A 23,483-nucleotide genomic window follows, 5' to 3' on the forward strand; every position below is an offset into this window, starting at 1 on the left:
CCTCAAAAATAGCTATATCAAGCTGGATGAAAACTGTGAGTAGCCCAGAAAACTCTGTGAAGAGTTCTTAGGAGGGCAAATGAAATGGTATCACTTTTAGTTGGTGCAACATCTGAAGCCTGAAGATCTGCCACGTCAATTATCTTCCTGTGAGGCACTTCTCACATGCATAGAGAATGACGAATTTTTGAAAAAGTTAGTATTCAGTGATGAATCGACATTTCACATTTCTGGATTAGTAAATAAACATAATGTGAGAATTTAGGATGCTGAACATCCACATACACCAATGCAATACCAGCGTGATTCCCTTAAGTTAATGTGTTTTATATAATATCCCATGAAACTGTACAGTCTGTCCTTCATTTCTGAAACCACTGTGACAGAGGAGTGTACCTGGATATGTTCAAATTAAGGCTTCTGCCACAGCTACAAGAGGGTATGCCTAGCTTTATTCTGCAGCAGGATGGTGCACCACCATGTTTTATAACTGAAGTGCGGAGCCACCTCAATAACACATTACTGTAATGGTGGATTGATCGCATATCTACCGCAGACAGTTCACAGTTGCCTTGGCCACCATGATCCCCAGATCTCACCTGATGGGATTTTTTTTTTTTTTTTCCTGTGGGAGGTTCGTAAAAGATCACATGCATGTGCTTCCAGGACTGATTTTAAAGCCTGTATCACAGCTGTTGTCGTCATCAATACAGACATGCTGCACAAAGTTTGACAAGAATTTACATTTCAGACTTGATGTATACCATATAACAAAAGGAGAACATATCAAACATTTTTGAAGATTACATTCAAAACTTGCTTATATTAACTCTGCATGTATGTATGTTTTAAATGAATACATACATTATATTTTGTGTAGTGCACCTATGAAACTGGGGCATGTATTTTGACTTACCCAGTATTTTAATGCTTTTATTTTATACGTCTTGTCTTAATGAAATGTTTGAGAAAAATATTCAAATTGTATTTCATGTTGTTATTATTATTATTATTATTATTTCTTTTTTGTTTCTTTTACAATCTAGGTTCTTCAAATTTCCAAAAGAGCACATATTTCTTTTAACATTTTTCAATTTATTCAGGGCCTTAATGATAGTTTGTCTGATTTTATTTATATGACATGTGAAATAAAAATAAAGCAAATGAGGGTTTATGAAAAAAATCACTTTCAAATTTGTCTAAAGCATTTCTTCACTGACTATATTACACTGCTGCTAAAAAAAATAAGTAACAAAGGCAAAACATGGAATAAAACAAAATCTATTTCATGGATTTGCATGGAATTGATCCAAGAGTTTTGTATGTAATTACTAGACCACACATTAAACAGTAAAGTAAAGTCATAACAAAATCACATGTATTACAATCATCACATCCTGAAGGACCAAATGGGATGGAAAGATGTGCAATGATAATGATTAATGATATCTTCTAGCTGAAATGCATGCTTGACAATGGCAAGGCTAGCATTAGTGTTGTTGATTGCTTGTTATGGCAATAGTGTCCATTCCAGTAGTCATGCCTGTTCGAGCTCATAGATAATTATAAAGTGAAATACACAAAAGCTTGTATTACTTTCGACCTTTCGGCTTAATATCTCAAAATCTGAATGCAAGAACTTGATTGTGTCATTATGAAATTTTGTGAATGTTTAAGAATTTAAACTACAGTTTTATGTTTTGTGTAACTTTTGAAATTCCTTTCTAGGAAAAAAGATCTAGAATTAAAACTTAGCAAATGTGAGAAAGATCTGTTGCGCAAACAAGAGGATTTGCAGCAGTATGAAGATGAAATAAAACTTTCTCAATTTGATGAACGAGACTGCTCAAAGTATGTATTTTCCTTCCTTGAAATTTATGGTTTATAAAAAGCTATCATTTATAAATCCAAAAATTTAAGTAAATAAATTATTTGATATATCTATAATTTTTTCTAGAACTTTCATTCATTCACATTTTTTTTTATCCATTCACAATTAATTTGTATGCATTTGTTTTCCTTTTAAATTAAGGCTTCAGTTTTCATAGTCATTATTACTAATAGTGAAAATAGGCATACCAAAGGAATTTTCATCTTCTTTCAAATTTGTTCACTTTATACACTGATTTAAGCAATCTTCATCAAATTTTGATGGTCTACTGAACATTTATCGTCACATAAATCAAATTGCTTTTTGTAGGATCATTAGAACCATTTCTTTATTGTACTTTCAACAATAGCATAATTCCTGCACACAACACAAGTTATTTTCTCTGCTTTTGTTCATTGTTTTCACTGTAGTCTAAATTCTGATCTATGGCTAAACTCCAAGAGCAGGAGGTGCTAAAAATGTTCTGCTTTGTCAATTAGATTTAATAGAATTTAGTTAAATGATCAAAATGCATAAAATATTATATGTATTTACTAGCAAATTTAAAATTTGAAGTCCGTTTTAAGCAAGTAGCCATGAGTTTAGAAATGTGAAGTAATTTATGTATTGATTGAGCCCAGTTTTTTTTTTTTTGGGGGGGGCATGTATCAAAAATGAATGTGCAAAAATTACTGGGAACTGGAAGTTTGCCTTGTTTCAGACTAAATACGTAGTGCCAAGTTATATGTTGGAACTAAACCCCTTCTAGGCAATGCTAATAGAGAATTGCAGGTTTTAATAACTGACCGTGATTTTAAGAGAGATTGTAAAACATCTAGATCAGTGATCTCAAACTGATGGCCCACAGGATGCATACAGCCTGTAAATGTATTTCGATTATGTATTTGTTGCAAGTACAATGTTGAAAAGATTTCAAGATTTTCAATTTTTGAAGTCAGAGTTTACATCATTTTCATTAACATTAAAAACTGATGTGAATAATGCACCGGAAAATCTATAAATTGAGCTAATTAATTTACAGTGCGATACAAAAGTTATTCAAAGATATTTCAAAGTATTGACTTGATTAACTTTTATTCATACTTGTCAAAAAATAAGTACACTCTTATGAGTTTTTGCACTAAAAATAATCAGTCGCTTTGTTTAGGACTATTTGAAGGTTTTTGGGGGTGGGCTGAATAGGTTTTGAAGGAGTTTTTGCCCCCATAATTGAAAATTAGTAGGAAGAAAAGAACCCAATTGACCGATGAGCATCTACAATGCATGATGAAAGTAACTTCTAGTAATTATTCTAGTAATTGGTACACAGACATTATTACAAACAAATTTTTTATTTAGTTATAAAATTTATGTTTATATACATATAAAGATATGTGTATTAATTTATGTGGAGAAAAATTTAATAAATGAGAAAAAGAAGCTAGGTCATTGTTATTTATTCTCGAGTTTCACGCTACATGGGAAGTTTTTCTCTGGAAACTTCAATGAAAGTTCATTCCAAAAACTAAGTTTTCATAATCTGTTTATGTTTTATATCAAGAAAGTTATTCAATGATTAATTAAGAGAATTATTGGAAATAAATTTCAGTCTGAAATATTAATATCAGTATATATGAATACAAAGTGTGATTGACAAAAATGTCTTGCAAGTGCCACACCTGTCGGATTATTTGAATTACAAAATGTGATTTAAATAATTGTTTTGCAAGTACCAAACGTAAGATTTCATATATAAAATGAAAATAAATTTAATGTTTTTCCCTTAATGGCAAATTGACTTCCTATTATTTTTTATATATGTTTTGATAAACACTTAATAAGGGAAATTTAAAAATTAGTTCCCCCTTTTTAAAAAAATTCTATCCTTAACTGTTTTCAGATTGTGCATTCAGCTCACATGCAGTTTGAGTTTGAGACCACTAATCTAGATGATATGGAACTGGTGTATGGATATTTTCAACAAGTCATACAATATCATAATAATAAAGATTTTTTTTTTTCAAATTTATGGTCAAGTATCATTTCCAAGAATCTATGGTAACCACAATTGAACACTTGACCAGTTCTTTGTTTTTTTATAATAAGCTATAAGCACTTGAAAATTTATAGATGAGAAAGTTGTTGAAGTATTATTGATGAGGTCAGAAATATTCTACCTTGATAGAAACTTCTCAGTAACCATAGCCAGTGTATATATAAACTTTGGGTTCTGGGAATTTAAATTTCCTGTTAGAATGGTAAAAAAGTATACTCAAACACAGTTATAAAAAAATCTGATGTGTACACCACATGACTTCCTTGTACGGAATATTAAATTATACACATTTTTTCTTGCATTTCATTTAAACTTATTGGATTGAATTAAATCTACTTTGCCGACAGTGCATAAACCACAATAGAATAAATGCAATCCTTAAAATTCACTCTATTTGTTTACCATAGCGACACTCTGGCACTAGGTTCACTTAACAGTATTATATTTCATTCATATTATAACTCAGAATGCACAAAATTTATATCATTTAAAGAATTATCTAATCATTGCCACATGTTCTATTCAAATACTATAATAAAGCTAGAACGATGTATAAAAGAAATTAAGCAAATAAAACAAAAAAGAAACAGTTTTTCACAGACGATTGAGTATTTCTCATTCAATTAATTCATTTCTCCCTTCGCGACAAGGCAAAAATACATAAAAACTCAAAATATCTGTATTAAAAATTATGAAGTAAATTAACTTATTTCAAAATTTTTATTAAATATTTTTATTAAATATAAATTATTTTTATAAATAAATATAAATTATTTATATTTATTTATTAAAGTACACTTATTTCATCGAAAAAGTTCCAGAAAGATTAAGCATGATTTAATTCATAATACTAAATGAAGGCATTATCTTTGTTGTTGCGAAGCTAAGTTTCTCTAGATTTGCAACAAATTCACTATTCTGCTGTTTCAAATGTAAACAAGCAATGGCCACCGTCAAAAAAATTATTAGGCTTAGCGGCACTTAAACAACTTTACCCTTAAATCTTAAGGTTGCCAACATGAAATGATAATCTCATGATAGATTTGAAGCACTGTTTTTGAACTAGACCAGAGGTCTTTACTAGCAAGGCATATTTCTGAAATGCAGGAGTTCTGCATTAATCATGGGTTAGCTACAATAATAATAAAATTAAAATATTAAATAAAAATAAATATATAATAAAAAAATAATATAATAAATTCAAGGAGTAATCTGAAAGGGCTCAGATTTAACAGTCACCCAAAAGGATTTGTTAGGGTTTTGGTATACTTACTGAGCTTACTGTCTACCAGTCTGCTGTTGCACTCACTCCTGCTAATCCGTTTCTTTTTGTCTTTTTAGCTTTATTATTAAGCATCATTTTCTTCATGCTCATGCCATATAAAACTCAACAGCAAAATTCAAAAATATTAAAAGCAACATCTGTTTAGAATTCCCGATGCAGTGTTAAGTATACAGTGTGGCAAATATTTTTCTATTTTTTCAATCTTTTCTCAGTTTATCATATCAATGTACAGTTTTCTTAGTAAGACACTTTTCTTTTTTCCATGTCATTTTATTAACGTTTTGTGTGCTTTAGAATTTCCGATATACAATCTCAAGCACTGGAGATGACAACATTTTAACCTATTCAGTGTTGCCACTGCTTGCTTTCAAATCTTTGAGTTTGTTAAAAGTTCATTACATTAAAGTTTTACAAAATATGAAATTGAAAATTTGTGTTTTCAGGTGCACATGTGCGGGTGGAGGACTACGTTATTCAAAATTTGATGGCCCTAGGTACCATCATTTTTTCATAGTACAAGAAACATACATACGTTTATGTAGTTTCTTTATTATTTAATTTATTTAAAAGTAATACAGGTCAATAATATTTCGTGGCAACAATTTGAAAAGTGATTCAGACATCCTGTTTCGAGAATAGTAGTCCAAAAGGGTGTTAACCTGAATGAATTCAAATAAAAATTCATTAAATATATAATAATATCAAAATAAAGTTAATTTATATGTGTTGTGATAGTTGTAATGTTCTAGCAATTTGTTTTATAATTGCAAAAACATATATGAAAAATGTTGTAATAGCATATTGTTCATAAATATTGTTAGCCGAGGAAAAAAATTGAAATAGTTGTTGACACAGAACAATCAGCTGAAACGAAACTATTTTACTAGTACCAGCAATTGCCAAAGTAATGTTGTCTGTATCTTTTCTTTTTTTAATTTGAAAATATAAATGTGTACTGTGCTTTACAGCTCAAAATACAAATTTTTAAATGGCAAGTTTATGTATGAGCAGAATTCTTGGATTTAAAGCATACCAAACCATGGTTGGACAATTCAGTAAAAGCTTGATTATCCAGAAAGTTTGAGAAATGCCATATTCTGAATAGAAAATGTAGTTCACAATAGAAAAGCCAAATGAATGGAAGGAAAAATTTCAAATCTAATATTATAAAAGGAGTCATTTTATTTGCTATAAACTTGAATATAAAACACTTCTATTTAAATTTTGTGTGATTTTAAAAGAAAAATAGGTATTTCAGACACAAATGCTGAAGTAAAACATCATATTCGATGTGAATATTTGTCGACCATGAAAATTGGCGAAGATGTCTCCAAACTTTCACCAGTCATTCTGGCAGAAATTAGAAGGAACAGGTCACTGTTTATTTAGTTAGGTAATCAAAATATACAAGTTAAGGAACATAATGTATAAAAAACTTGAATCACTAATAATTTCTTGTGTTGCACAGCCAGTGTTTATCTTTTTTCACGTAAGTCACACTTTTCTTAATGTTAAGACTTCCATAGTTTTCAAAATGTGATCAGAAACAGATAAGAAGCAGTTGACTTGTATAGTTTTTTGCAAAAAACTTATTTATTCAGAATTAATCATTTTACATAAAGACAAAGACCTTATGAATGGGTTGTGATGTCATTATTGAAGTTTAAATTTTTTTACTACAGTTTTATTTGATTTGAGTCATAATCCTACGTGCTGTTTAGTAGAGTTACAAATCTCTTATTTGCTTAATTTTTTGTGAAAAAGAGGAAAAGGAAATTGAAGGTTAAATGTTGGCTAGTTGGGCTTTTACTAAATATAAGAATAATCGGGGCAGAAATTTCATGGTATGTGCAATCAGATGTTTCCAGTAGTCAAAAATTTATTTATCTAGTCATGTAGTGTTATCTAGATGTCACTGAATTGAATTTTTGTCAAAAGCTTAATTTATGTTTCCTACAATTATTAAAATAGCGATGATAAAGTAAGAATTTTTACTAAAAATTTTTCATTGCAATTATGAGTGTTTGTTCTCCAACTATTTAAAATTTAGTTTTAAGATATTTGAACAACAGAAGCTTTAAAATGTTTTCACAAGCGCCACATTGTGTTGACCCATGAACTAGAGTATCTTTAGAAGTGTGTTTTTAAAGTTACCAGCAATGAAGTCATTCATCCTAATTATTAAGCATTTATTTTGTGAACCAGGTTTTTCTGTTAGTCATTCAGAATTCTAGCAACTGGCCTAGATTTTTATCTGTCAAAGATTTTATGTTCGATTTATAAATTAGCAAAATTTAACCATGTAGCTGCTTGCATTTGCAGAAAACAACAAACATATGTTTATAATTTTTTTCAATTTTCTTTTAACCATGAATATTGAGAATACTTAATGAGGAATTACCATATAAATCTGCAGCCTAAAAAGTATGAAAGCCCTCATACAAATTTCAGTTCAATTATACTTGTTTTTGTTGCATATTTTTTCTTTTAACTTTGATGAATTGCAAGATTTTCAAATTAATGATTTTTTTGCAATATATGACTTTTTCTGGATTACTTTTGAGTGTTATTTCTGTTAAACTGTGTTAACCTGTGTTAAGACATTTACAATATTATGAGTACATTCTGCATAGGGTTATTATTTTATTAATCATATTTAAAAATTTTTGTAGTATTCTTTTTCTTGATTTCTATATGTGTAGTGATTTCAGATAATGTAAAATTTCACTAATTCTTTAAATAATTTTGCATTTTTAAAGAACATTTTCTTTCTTGCAGTTTAAACTTACCTAAAGTAACCTCTGTAATTTTTTTGTTCGAAAACTACTGATGCAAAATTGTTGCTGATGATATTTTGTACAAAAATATATTAATGTATAATTATATATGATTTATGCATATTTTTAATATGGATCTCTGTGTAATTATTAATAATATGCATTTCATTCTATAGCTTTTATACCAAATATCTATCAAGTATTTTTTCTTTCAGCTTAAGAGTTAAAAAACGTGCTGTTGATATATTAGTTAAAGATCTTAGTCATTTACAATGCATTGAACATATCTTAAATGTTCAACTTCACCTTGTCAATTTTGCTTTGTCATATATTGGCCAAGAAGGTCCTTCCTTATCTTCTGAATTAAATGACTTAAGAGCTTCTCAAAACTGTGCCAATGAACAAGTATGTTTACCTTATTTTCTCTTTCTTACATATATATTTTTTTTAATTTAGTTTTCTTACTCTTTGAAGTATATTTTTTAAAATGAAAATAACATCTTCCTCCTGAAAAGTTCTATTTTGCAGCTATTAAATTTTCATGAGATAAATTTTATATATTGTAGCTGTTAATGTTGTATTTATTCGTGTATTCCACCTTTTTTGTCTGATTTTATACAAAAATTGAGATAGGAAAATTTTGCGAATAATTTAATTTCCAAAACATGTGGTTATATTAAGAACAAAACAAATGAAAAATATTCATGATTATATACTACTGTGAACTGTAGATGGTTATCAGAAACAGATGGTTATCAATACATATAAACAATTCATTCACTGTTTGCAGTATACAGTATATTTAATATACATATATAGAGGGAATTTAATATAAATTTGTATTTATTATTTTATATAATAATATTTTTATAAGCGGTTTATTTAAATAAATAACATGCAAAGAGATATCTGAAATGAATTTTAACCTTCCAGCATGTGCGCATCGTATTTTTTATGACATCTGATATTTTACCGTTTTTTACCAAAAAACGATGAAATACAAATGATATCACATTCAAATATAAGTAAATTATTTTGAAGTTCTTATGTTAGTTAGATGGAAATGCAACGATGTATTTCTTTTTAGAAAATTTAAAATTTATTATTTAATAATTATATTTTAAAATTGAAGCTAATTTTAATATTCATCAAAGACAAGTATAGACAATAAAAAAGGAAAACACCTTGATAGGAAAAAAAGTAAGTTTAGCATTACTTACTTCTGCAAGGAAATTTACTTCTTACTGTTTACAAAAACGAACTTTAATGTTTTTATTTATTTCTAAAAAAAAAAAAAGAAAAAGAAAGAAAGAAATATAAGAAAATAAGGAAAGGAAATCGCTATTCTGCCATCCAAAGGTTTCCTTGTCTTCCTTTTCTTCATCAGATAATTCTTGAAGAATCCGAGCAAAATCAGCTTGTTGCACATATTTTTTTGCTATGAAAACCGATATAAAATTTTCAGAGCCAAATGTATTCAAACTAAAATAATACATGGCAATTAATAACACAAAATTACAAACTATTTGAGAAAAAAAAAATTTTTCCAAATTTTAAAACACGACCACGCACTTGTCGTAATTTCTGTGAAAAAGCTGCCGCATAGCACAAAAGCCCAGTTAAAAAAAAAAAAAAAGTCAAATAACTTCCTGTTTGCATATTCTATGATGTGGGGGAAGGGTAGAATGGAGGAATAGAAATGAGCTTCAGATGTCTCAGCTTCGATATGCGAAAAATGTGTATTAAAAACTGAAATTGTCGTAAATTTTACGCATATGCGCATGCTGGAAGGTTAAACAGGCAAATGGTTGACAGGTTCATGATATCTAAGAACCCACCCTATAACATTATCCGCACATTTATCATGTGGATGATTTCTGAGTTATTAATGCGCCATATCATGAAGAAGTGTTAGTTCTGAGAAGTAATATCCAGTAGTCATTTTTGGATAAATGGAGAAAGGAAGACATATTGCTTCCTCTCCTTTTATAAGTTATGTATTAGATTCTGTTAGAGATCTGTATAGAAATAAAGCACAATGATCTGCATAGAGATCAGTACAAAATATGAGGCCAGGTGACTTTCTTTACAGTTACTACGACTTATAATCCGTGCCTTTTTTTATCACTAGTTTTGTGCAAACAGCACATTTTACACATTTTGGTGCAAAGAAGTAAATCTGATGACCAGCAGTTGTTGTTGATAATACATCAGACACATTATCATGACTGTTATAATGCCTGAACATAAATTCTGCTATTACAACTCCAGGTAATAGTGAACTGCACTCCTGAGTTTTGTGTTCTGCTATTTTGTTGTCCCCTATTAAATATTTAGCATTGAGAAAAATAGAGAAAATTCGCACTAGCTGAAAAAAACAAACTGTATGTACAATTAAAATGTAAACTAAGTGCACATGTACAGATTGATAACCATAAACATTGAATGAGTTGCTTGTGTGTATCAGCAACTGTTTCTCACCAAGTCCACTGTTGCATAGAAGTTCCTTATTAAGCAACATGTTCTCTGTAAAGATATTAGACCAGGTATTTAAGCCTTGAACACTAGTAGTTTAATCTATAGGCTGACTTAACATTCATAACCATTTAGACATTATTTATGTAATATTGTTTTTATTTATGTAATATGTATTTAAGACATAATTTATGTACTGTGTAATACAGAAAGAAGATTCAAATCAAACCTTAAGCAAGAAATCAAAATTTATAATGGAGAAACTCAAGCAACCGTTCTTCACATTAAAGCAAAAGCATGTAAGTAAAATGTATTCTTTATAAAACAATATTTTTTCTATTTTTTAAACATGTTCTTATAATTAAGAAAGGAATAATAAGTATTACAATATTTTTTTTTAATTTATATAGAAGTCTCCGAGTAATGCTTAATAGGATTTTTTAGTAGTATTTCATGGAAATTAAATTTTCACATCGCCTTAAAAAATAACTAAAATTTGTACAATTATAATGAAAATAAATTTTAAAATGTTCGCAAGTTTATTCAATTTATTCTCACCATAGTGAGTTAATGTCTGAATGTTTAAAAAATATTTTTTTAAATTAAGTATATTCTTTGATTAATGCAATATTAAATTTCACATTATGTGCTTCTGAATTTTTACTCATGTTAAAAAGTGTAATGCTTCATTTATATTGCTCTTTTGGAAGTGTGTCATAAATTTTTATTCACATTTAAGTATCATTTGAAAGTTCTGTGAAATTTATTGTATTTTATCCTTGTCCTTCGTAAAATGACTGTAATTGATTTATTATTTTTGATTAAAAAAAGATAGGAAATTAAAGTAGTTAAATTTTTATTTTGTAATATATCTGCATGGAAAGCCAGTTTAAAGAATTTTTATTCATATATTTTTTACTGAAATTATTATGTTATATTACAGTTTATCAATAAAAAAAATGTGGTCAATGAAAGTGGATTCAAATTTTTTAGAAATGCCTTTGGAACATTAGCTTTCCAAGATAAGAAATTTTAATTTTATTTAAGAGTAATATGAAAAAACTGTGTATGGTAAAGACATTTAAAGACATTTTTCTTTCCTGCTTTTATGGTGTAGTGGTCAACCAGAAATAAAATAGCCGAGTTCAATTACTAGCAAGGACAATGTGAATTTTTCAAAAAATTCTCAATATTTGTACAACTTTTTATAGATAAAATTAAATGGTTTGTTTCTTTTCTTTAACTTTTTTAATCCTCCCCTGCAAGTGAAGTTCCCCAGTGGCCTTGTGACTCTGGAGCACTGAATGTCACTGGGTGCCCCAAAATTTTTTGCTATTTAAATCTAACATTGAAAACAAGTAAATTAAATAACAAAAAATGTGTCGTGCTTTTTATTGAGACATTTGGGCTCTTACTAATTCAGAAGTCAAACAACAAAAATCAGCGTTATATTCACAAAATTTTCACAGGACTAGTTTCGATGGTTTTACCGAACCATCATCTTCAGCTGCAAAACCGCAAATGAATAAGATAGGAAATAATGATTAGATAAGATAAGGAAGCCTGGACAAGAATAAGAAAGTGGCGCCATCTGTTGGCGAAACCAGAACTAAAACATAATTTCTCTAAAAGCCGAAGGCAAATTTGGATTGGAATTAGGATCGTTAACTAGAACAGAAAGATTTTTATGAATGTGAAATGCCTCTAGAAAATCCAGTTCTCCAATGGAAGATGTTTTTTGAATAATTTTGGCAGCAGAAAAATTGAAAGTGTGATTTTCGGACCAACAATATTGAGCAACAGAAGACTTCTGTGTTTCCCTTTTTCTAACATATGCCTCATGTTCTTTGACGCGAAATTTTAAGGCTCTCTTAGTTTGGCCAATGTAAATTAAACCACACTGGCAAGGAATCTTATAAATACCCCAGGAATTCATATCCGGAATGGGGTCCTTGAGTATAGAAGTTGGAATTTTATTGATGGGAGAATAAACAACTCGAAAGTTAAATTTCTGCAAAATATGTGCAACTTTATAGCTAATTGATGGAAAGAAGGGAATGACAACAGAATTTTTATAATCTCCTAAAATAAGAGTGGGGCTTTTAGTGTGTTGAGATGAGAATTTTTTAACTGCTTGATTAATAATGTTGGGTGAAAAGCCCCTGTCAATAGCTATTGCTTTTAAATAATTTAGTTCTTCGTCAAGGGCTAGTTTGGAGGAGCAAACTTGAAGAGCACGGAAAACATAGGAATAAAATGAAGCTAACTTTTGTTTAGTCGGATGACATGATTTAAAGTGTGGTGGAAGGCAAACCGATGAAGGTTTATGGTAAACTGTAGTACTGAAGTTGGATGTGTTACGTGTGACCAGAATGTCGAGAAACGGAAGAGAATTGCAAGTCTCAAGTTCAAAAGTGAACTGAATAGCAGGATCAATAGAATTCATTGTTGAAAGAACTTTATTTAAATCATCTTTATTACCTTCAAACAGGGTAAAAGTATCGTCTACGTAGCGGAACCATGCCGGGAAGTTTAAAGTTTCAAACAATTTTGATTCATAATAATGCATGTAGATATCAGCCAGGATGGGACTGAGGGGGCTTCCCATGGCTAATCCCTCAGTTTGCTTGTAATATTTATTTTGGAAAACAAAATGTGTTTGTTTCAAACAGAGTTGAGTGAGAGAAATTAGCTCATCAATTTCGATGCAAGAGAAATGAAATTCACGAAGTCTGGTTTCTAGACATCTTAATGCACCCTCCACTGGGACATTGGTGAATAATGATTTTACATCAAAAGAAACCATGAGTAAATTACTAGGAGAAATGTTTTTAACCTTTTTTACAAACTCTATTGAATTTTTTATGGTGTAAATGTTATTGTCTAATAGAGTGGAAAATCTAGAAACTAAATATTTAGCTAATGGATACGAGGCAGTACCTAAATTTGATACAATCCTCAATCATCTTGACTTTTTACTTAAATGTAAATGTAAAAAATTGATCCCCAATTTTATTCAAATCAAATCTAATCAAAAGCCTTCGAGTCGCGTTTCAAGAATTCTGTTAAATTGCAAGCTTGCCTTACTTCGGTCCGTGATAAGGAATACACGTCAACAGTTGTCCAAAATTGAACATGAACTCTATAAGCTTCATCTGGAACTCGCTAAATCATATCCAAAATTCACTCACCTTGAACAAAAGTCTTGGTCTAGAACGGAGAATGCAGTTATCCGTCATACTCTATTAGACAATAACATTTACACCATAAAAAATTCAATAGAGTTTGTAAAAAAGGTTAAAAACATTTCTCCTAGTAATTTACTCATGGTTTCTTTTGATGTAAAATCATTATTCACCAATGTCCCAGTGGAGGGTGCATTAAGATGTCTAGAAACCAGACTTCGTGAATTTCATTTCTCTTGCATCGAAATTGATGAGCTAATTTCTCTCACTCAACTCTGTTTGAAACAAACACATTTTGTTTTCCAAAATAAATATTACAAGCAAACTGAGGGATTAGCCATGGGAAGCCCCCTCAGTCCCATCCTGGCTGATATCTACATGCATTATTATGAATCAAAATTGTTTGAAACTTTAAACTTCCCGGCATGGTTCCGCTACGTAGACGATACTTTTACCCTGTTTGAAGGTAATAAAGATGATTTAAATAAAGTTCTTTCAACAATGAATTCTATTGATCCTGCTATTCAGTTCACTTTTGAACTTGAGACTTGCAATTCTCTTCCGTTTCTCGACATTCTGGTCACACGTAACACATCCAACTTCAGTACTACAGTTTACCGTAAACCTTCATCGGTTTGCCTTCCACCACACTTTAAATCATGTCATCCGACTAAACAAAAGTTAGCTTCATTTTATTCCTATGTTTTCCGTGCTCTTCAAGTTTGCTCCTCCAAACTAGCCCTTGACGAAGAACTAAATTATTTAAAAGCAATAGCTATTGACAGGGGCTTTTCACCCAACATTATTAATCAAGCAGTTAAAAAATTCTCATCTCAACACACTAAAAGCCACACTCTTATTTTAGGAGATTATAAAAATTCTGTTGTCATTCCCTTCTTTCCATCAATTAGCTATAAAGTTGCACATATTTTGCAGAAATTTAACTTTCGAGTTGTTTATTCTCCCATCAATAAAATTCCAACTTCTATACTCAAGGACCCCATTCCGGATATGAATTCCTGGGGTATTTATAGGATTCCTTGCCAGTGTGGTTTAATTTACATTGGCCAAACTAAGAGAGCCTTAAAATTTCGCGTCAAAGAACATGAGGCATATGTTAGAAAAAAGGAAACACAGAAGTCTTCTGTTGCTCAACATTGTTGGTCCGAAAATCACACTTTCAATTTTTCTGCTGCCAAAATTATTCAAAAAACATCTTCCATTGGAGAACTGGATTTTCTAGAGGCATTTCACATTCATAAAAATCTTTCTGTTCTAGTTAACGATCCTAATTCCAATCCAAATTTGCCTTCGGCTTTTGGAGAAATTATGTTTCAGTTCTGGTTTCGCCAACAGATGGCGCCACTTTCTTATTCTTGTCCAGGCTTCCTTATCTTATCTAATCATTATTTCCTATCTTATTCATTTGCGGTTTTGCAGCTGAAGATGATGGTTCGGTAAAACCATCGAAACTAGTCCTGTGAAAATTTTGTGAATATAACGCTGATTTTTGTTGTTTGACTTCTGAATTAGTATTTGTTCGGTGTGTTATTGTGTCTTAATTATTTGGGCTCTTGTTTATTATTTATATTTTATGTGGTACTTACTGATTATCCATTCCTCTTGCCAAAATGTCACAAAAAATATTCATGATTCAAAACAGTGTGTTGTCAAAAGGTAGTTACGGGGTACCCCAGGTATGTGCATAACACATGTCTGTTGTTTCGGCCAGTGTGTAATGCCAAAGTTGTATGGATACTGAATTTATGTGTTTGATTTTTTTTTAAAGTGAAAACAGAACACTGTGTACATAGGGGGAAATTCTGATTTAAGCAATTAAAAGGAAAATCAAGATTAAGATAAAATGTAAATTACTAATAATGATTATCCATTAAAATTATATCTATGCATTTATTAGGCAGGAAAATTAAAGTTTGAAAGATGCATGCATATTATATGTTATTCTCACTCATATATATAAATTATTTCTGAATCCTGAACTATATGTTGACCAACATCATGCATTTTACATTTGAAGTGCAAACTAGAAAATGATTAAAGACATTCCATTTGATAAAATTTTGTGGCATTATAACATCATTCATTTGCTTCAAAGTTTTCAAATAAAACATGCTATTTGAGCATATTAGGTATATATTAGGGGTGTCATTTTTTCCTAGATCACATTTAATATAGTGAATCTACGGAGAATATCTGAAATATGTTATGTATGATATGCTGAGAACAAAGAGTTAATGAAGCTCATTTATTATGAAAGTAAAAGACTATAGAAAACTATAGAAAGTTTATTGGAAGAATTAAAGCAACAAGAATCAGCATAACATTCCTAAATTTTCAGGACTAGTTTTAAAGATTTAAGTGAAGAGTCTTCTTTTTCAGCAACAAAAGTGCAAATGACAAGCCAGTGATACTCTAAGATAAGGTGATAAGAATGAGAAAAGTTAAATCAAGCATGGGAAGTTTGAGAGTAATTTTTCGATCATTAGGCTTTCAATTTAAAAATTCAGCAATATAAAAAAATTTCTTTAATATAATATATTTGCAGGTAGCTAGAAAATTTTTCTGCATATTAAGCAAAGACTGTAAAAATATACTTCTTCTTCTTCTTCTTTTTTTTATTTTATGTCTTGTAATTTCATAGAAGGGTTTCTGGATTAAATTTTTGGATTGGTTATTATTCTTATCATTGACACTATCAATAAAAATAAAATAAAAATATCATCTCAAACAGTATGTATGTATCAGCCATGTATTTTTCATTGTATTTCTTTTTCACAAGTGTCCAGTATTTTCACCAATGTATCACATTTTTTTTATTTCACTCATTAAGAACTGAATACTTTATATTGTTTATGCATATTATTTTCATTCCACATAGGCTACATCTTGCCCTCCTTCTCCTCCAAATAAAGATTTCTTAGATAATGTTGTGGAAAGTGAAAAAATTACATATAGGAGAGTAAGTATATATCTTATATATATATAATAAATGCTTAAAAACTTCTATTTTCTAGGGATGAAGAAAATAGATAGAAATTTACTACATTATATGCAACTGTGTTCAAAAATAATTTTTTTTTTTTTAACTTTTATCTTTTATATGTAATATACAGTCAAAAGTCGTTAATCCGGACTCGTCGGGACTTCGGCGATTCCGGATTATCGATTTTTCCGAATTATAAATCATCAGTTTAAATCTCGTAAGATGGCATGCAGAAATTCTAAAATTAAAAATATGAAACCGTAATTTATGAAATAAAGAACAATTATGATCTAAAGGGTATCAAAATTTACAAAAAAAAAAGAGCTTAATATTTATTTGTTTACTTTATTAAACATTTCTTTCAATGTAAGTTGTTTAAGTTGCTTCGTTTTATGCGATAATACTTTCTCTTTAATTCTATAAACAGACATAATTTCTTGTTCAGTTACAAAGTTCCACTGTTCAAGTCCCGTTAATTGCTGTGCAGAGAATACCGAATAACTTTTCAATCGAAATTTTTTCGTTTTCATTAACCTCTCTGTCACATTCTTCATGTCTTTATCCATTTTTTGCAACAATTCCACTTTTTGTTTGATGGACATCGAAACATACTTTTGTTTTGCACAATCCTTTGGGAGCTCCAGAATCGGAAATTCTATTTGACATAATCGAAAGTTCAAGTTTACTTTTATAATATTGCTCTTACAGTCTGCAAAAAATAATAAGCCGAATCCAATTCGAAGATTAATGAACAACGTAATCATCAACATTAAGTGAAATAGATAATTAGATAATTTTAGCTTATACCGTCCGTTATACATAAAACGCGCACGTGAAAATGTATTCTGTGCTTGTGCACACGCATATGCGCAGTTGTAAAAGGTCATACGCGCACGCGTAAACACCTATGCGCATGTGTCAACGCGGCGCATGCGCAGAAAGTTTTTAGCTTTGAGGTCCGGATTATGGGTGTCCGAATTAACGACTTTTGACTGTATTATGCTAGGAATTTTCATGTTCTCAGAATCTTTTTTGTTAAGAGGTTAAGTCTTGAGTTTGTAAACACAGTTTAATACTGAACCATGCATGTTTTAAGAATATGTTTTTAGAGAGGGTCAGTTTATTGGAATCACAGAAAGTTTTGTAGAACAGATTATTTTGTTGATTAAAAATAATAGAATGAGTTTCATTTGAAACCATCTTGCCTTTGATCATTTGAAGCCTAGCATGTAGGACTAAATATTGCCTTATTACAACTGAAAGGCTTAACAGAAACAGTTGTAATTGTCACACAAAGCTGCATAAATGTTTGTGGGGATATGCTCAGAAATATCTCAAAAGCACTTAAATAAGGAGGGGTTAAAAATAAGCATGGACTTTTTCTATCTGTACATAAATTTTATTCATATTTTAATATGTAAATTTATGTGTTTTGTGAATGAGGTGAAATATTTTGTTTGTAGGAGATCAAAGATACAAGTTATCAGTCTGAAGATTGGTTTCATGGAGTGTTGCCTCGTGAAGAAGTTGTCAGGCTTTTAGTTAATGAAGGGGATTTTCTTGTTAGGGAAACAATTCGAAATGACACCAAACAGCTGGTTTTGTCTGTCTGTTCTCAAGGTTATAAACACTTCATTGTACATATGACAAGTGACGTAAGCCATCCATTCTAATTTATTTGATATTGTTTTGTAATAAATAAAATCTGTAGAATATAGTACCAATGTAAATAAAATTAAATTTTCCAGGTTCTTAATTAATTGATATTGAAAAGTTGCAGTTATTCTTAGTGAAACTTTAATAATTCAATTAATGTTAAATTTTATATAATAATTATTAAATTAAATGCTTGTCATTTTCAATGTCAGTAATTGTCATTTTTGTATCTTTTTTGCATACATAAGTTTTGACAAATAATAAATTTAAATAGGTTGCAAAACGTCTAATTGTAATTAAAATCATTTGTGGATAAAGACAGTTATGCAAGAAAAAATGTATACTTCAAGTTTTAAATTTTGGTATTTGTTCATTAATCAGATGCAAGTGATTCATGAGATATACAAAGGAAAGAAAAGGTGCAGGTGATTCAAAGTATCAGGTGCAAGTGATTCATGAGAAATACAAATGGTATACAAATGAGATATACAAATTCATGAAATATACAAATATCTTCTACAGATCAGAATTGGCTAACTTAGTAACTGCATAGAAAACCTAAACAATGCAAAAAAACAGTTTGATATATCAATCTGCACCTTAATAGATAGGAATCATATATCACTCTAATCCATGAAGGAGTATCCATTATTTTTTAAGAGACTAATGAGTGCTTTGTTCTTTATTAACCTAGTTGTTGATTTTGCTGTCATCTCACGAGTAATAAATATATTATGAATGATAGGTATTCAGATTCTTGCAAAAGGATATCATATATAGCAGTTTGTCACATTTCTTTCTCTTAACCATCATGAAATCACTTTTGTGTGACTAATCAGTAAATACCTATTTTTTTAAAAAAAACTCTTAACTCCATTACAAGAATATATTCTTGCATACCCATCAATTTTTTGTTATATATTTCTTTACCATAATTTTGCAAAAATTATTCTAAATTCCCCACAGCGAAAATACAGATTTGAAGGACCTAGTTTTTCTACCATTCAAGAATTAATCATGCATCAGTTTCAATCTGGTCTGCCAGTCACCATGAAATCTGGAGCCGTTTTAAAACGACCAATACCTCGTGAAAGATGGGAATTGAACAACGATGATGTTGATCTGATTGAAAAAATAGGAGCTGTAAGTTTTTAATGCATGACGTATTTTTTAATATATTTGTTTTTGTATTGAAATAACACCTACAACATTTCCCTGAGGAAATTTATAGCTTATGTCCATGCTTATGCTCTTGAACTAACTCTTGGAAGTAAATGTAGAAAGTTTTGTGTATGTATTTATTATGCTCAATGTCAACAATTTGCCTCATGATCATTAGCACTTTTCCCTATATTATGAATGCTGAGGATATAAAATTTATAATTTTGCTTGATGAACAGTCATGAGCTATGGTTTGAATCATAGGTATAAGGAAAAACTGCATTCTCCTCTAAAGGCCTATATATACAAGGAGACATATCTCTAAACAAGCCTTCCTTGCAGACATGTCACATACAGTGTTTTGTCCACACTGGGAGATTTTGTTATTTATGTTACTTTGAGCTAGCTTCTAAGGCAGTCAAAGCAGATACTATGATTTGCATGCAAAAGGAGAACTCCATTGATCATACAACAAACGTTATAATTTACAAAGTTACAATATTGCCTTTATTTTAAAAGTTTTAATTCAACCTTTATTTAAAAAATAAGTTATAATAATATTAATAGTAATAATAAACAGAAGGCTTAATAGCAGACAGAAAGTAAGAATAATTAAAAATGCAAAATATGAAAAATAAAAATTGTAAATTAAAAAAATAATAGAATTAATGAAGTAGGGAAGAAAGTAATTAATCCTGAAATGTATTGTGTATATATATATATATAATCAATTACTTCATATATAGCATAAAATATAACATACATTACTGATAATTAGGTTCATAATAAAGCATCATTTTCAAGTACATGAAAGAGGAAAAACAAATTTCATCACTTAATAATTAACATAAAAATATAATAATTACATTTGTGTAATTAATATAAAATTATTGTGTAAATAATTAATTGATATAAAATTTTATGTATAATAATAACGTAACATAAAATTATTATATGTTACATATAAAAATTTGAATAATTTTTTATTAACAGAATTCTGCTAACTACAGAAATGCAGAAATAATAAAACATTTATTTTCTGTGGGGAGAAAAAAACAGAAAATAGCTCAGCGGAATTCAAACACAATTTGCTGGTGTATGGAAAATTCAAACACTTCAGTAAATGTGCCAGGGAAACACGCTAGCTAGAGCTGGTCCTAAAGCTGAAAAATCATTAACAATAGAAAATCAAAAATGTAATCAAATGCAAACAGATGATAAATTAAGCTTTTCTTGTTTGTCAGACTATTTGGGCATAAGAATATAATATCCATGTTGGTGCATGTTCTTAGAAATATCAGTCTCCTTCTAAAATGATTGCCTTGGGAAGATTTTCACCACAATAGAATATATTGTATTTTTAATATGAAGGCAACAAATATACTAATGCAAAATGCAATGAATTTGCAATAATCAAATAAGGTGAGAAAATTAAAGAATCACATCATAATAAATAACTTTTTATTTAGTGCATGTTATTGAATAGCTAATTGAAAAAATTTGTATCTTAAAAAGAATAGGGAATAAACGAAATAGATTCCTTTTAAGATTGCATGTCCTTATTTATTTTGAAACTGTATAATATTCCACATTGTTGGCAGATGAAAATATGCAAAATTAGTCTACCTTTTGTGATTATTTTTTCCTGCTAAAATTGTTATATCATAATGGATGTGATAGATAGGCAATTGAGACCATAGGATTGTGACTCTGATTATTGATTAGCATGCAAAAGCTAATCAATAATCAGAGACGATATCATAAAGCAACGTCAAAGCCTGCTTGTGTAATTGCCTCCTATGAAGGCATTTAATTCTTGATGCTTCCCTTGTCAGATTTTAAATTCAGAATTACTGCTTCAATGTATTTTACTCAAATTCTTTCATATATCACAAGAACATTTGAATGAACATTAAGTAAAACACAATAGTAAAAGTTCAATTAATTTCACCTTAAAAGTCATAAGAATATTAATATTTTAATGATCCTTGGCCATTGCCAAATGCAAGGTTGTTGCTTTTCTAATTTTATAATATTTTTCTATTGTTGCAGTAATTTAGGTAAATCATGCATCATCAAGTGCACATGTATTTTTATTTATTGTCTGATAAAGAGTTTTTGTTCAGGGTTCTACAAATTGTTCTGCATTGAGCAACATGCCTCAGCAAAAAACTGATGAACATAATGTTTTTTAGCTTTTTTAAGTTGTAAATGTTTTTAAATTAGTTATTTATTTTATTTTATTTTTTGCTGTTATAGATATATTTAAAGAATTTGCAACTCATTTTTGTATCAACAGATTTTTCCCTTGATACCAACGATTTAACTCTAGAAGCATTAGAAACAGTGCATGCCTTTTTTTTAGGGGGGTATTCATTTGGATTTTCTTTCCATGTAGAAATAATGTCTAATGGTTTTCTTCTTTCTAATTAATAATGCTGCTTGTTTTGAACTTAGAAATTTTAATACATGCATTCCATAATGTTTTAGAATTATGGAAAACAGTATTTCTTTGTGGAAGGTATGAAAACATATCTTTCAATCCACAGCTTATTTACATGTAAAAATTTGAAAGAAGAATAAATTTTAAAATAGCAGATGATGTTTTAGGTAATAAGCTGTTGCCAAAAATTTTTATTCGAATCATTTTCTTTTTTTATTATTATTATAAATTTTATTCTGTATTAAAATCTTTCTAAAATGTGTAAACATTCTCTTTAGTTTTGTCAGTGTTATTTCTGCCTTTGAATTCTAGAATTAGATTTTTCTTCACATTCAAAGAGAATGGACTGTAAAATTACTTTAATCAGATTTAATCTGGAAAAAAAAAGTTTATGTTGATTAATCATTAATAAAACTTTATAATAAATTCATTAAAAATTTAATAGCACTAAAAAAATCATAATTTTAGTAGAATTACGATATTTGGAAGAAACTTGTCTACTATACATCATTGTTACACTTACTTATACCATTTCCTTAAGAAATTAAAGTCATGGTCAGCTGTTCTTATTTGATTGAATAAAATATATTTATACATGTTGAAATGTAAAATTATCATTATTAAGCATCAGGAATTTTCCCCTAATATTAGAAAATGTATTCAGCTTATTAATTAATGTAGATTATCATTGTTATAATAAGCTACAAAATGTAATTATATTTTATATGTTTTATTTCTATTGCACATATGCATTTTCTTATTATCTGCCCTTCATAAGTAGCACTTTTTATTTTAATAGTTTTCTATATTTTTCTCATAAGAGAAACCTGAAATTTTTAGGGTAACTTTGGAGATGTTTATAAAGCACACTTAAAGAATTATCCTGATGAAGTTGCTGTTAAAACCTGTCATGTAAACTTACCTGATGCTCAAAAACGGAAATTTTTACAAGAAGGACGAATTTTGATGGATTATAATCACCCTAATATAGTAAAATTTATTGGAATTTGTGTACAAAAACATCCATTCATGATTGTAATGGAACTTGTTCCAGGTATGAACTGACTGAATAATAATGCTAAGGATGTATTTATTCATTCTACTTTGATTTAAAAGTAATATGCAACGTAATCAAACTTATTTAAATTTATGATTTTAAAGTATTTAAATTTATATTACATTTTTGCTATTTAATATTTTTTATATTTGTACTGTTATATATCATTAATGAGCATCTTTATCTATACTGATTGTAAGAATCTTACTCTTGCAAAACATTAGGATTCTTAAAAGGTGTCCTTAAATAAGATTCGTAAATAAAAAAAACTTATTATGCAACTTTTTTAATTGAATCTGACTTTGTAATTGATGTAATTTAAAAAATGATAGTGAAATTTCATTTTAATTAACATTTTGCACCGAGTAAACTCAAGTATATTACTCAATAACACAGTTAAATCAGAAATGTGCAGAAGTTTTAGTTTTTTTAATAAAAAATAAATAAATAAAATTAAATAGTCGGTTCTCAGGAGCACAGAATGAGATAGATATCTTTGATTCTTTTATTTCCA

The 23,483-nt window shown here is 29.1% G+C and overlaps 1 protein-coding gene across 3 annotated transcripts in view; it reads left to right on the top strand.

The window, feature by feature from the left end:
* LOC118191420 (tyrosine-protein kinase Fer-like) overlaps positions 1 to 23,483 on the top strand; it is a 62,750-nt gene that overhangs the window by 18,326 nt on the left and 20,941 nt on the right. For all 3 annotated transcript variants that reach the window (XM_085816573.1, XM_085816574.1, XM_085816572.1), the window contains 7 exons: positions 1,729 to 1,851; positions 8,204 to 8,393; positions 10,673 to 10,762; positions 16,548 to 16,628; positions 18,116 to 18,307; positions 19,275 to 19,451; positions 22,753 to 22,966. In XM_085816573.1, the coding sequence (XP_085672699.1) occupies positions 1,729 to 1,851; positions 8,204 to 8,393; positions 10,673 to 10,762; positions 16,548 to 16,628; positions 18,116 to 18,307; positions 19,275 to 19,451; positions 22,753 to 22,966 (1,067 nt within the window). The remainder of the gene's footprint in view (positions 1 to 1,728; positions 1,852 to 8,203; positions 8,394 to 10,672; positions 10,763 to 16,547; positions 16,629 to 18,115; positions 18,308 to 19,274; positions 19,452 to 22,752; positions 22,967 to 23,483) is intronic.

This window comes from Stegodyphus dumicola, chromosome 5, assembly GCF_044657685.1.
Source record: "Stegodyphus dumicola isolate Sdum_Otavi_A_Nest chromosome 5, ASM4465768v1".
Classification (NCBI taxonomy): domain Eukaryota; kingdom Metazoa; phylum Arthropoda; class Arachnida; order Araneae; family Eresidae; genus Stegodyphus; species Stegodyphus dumicola.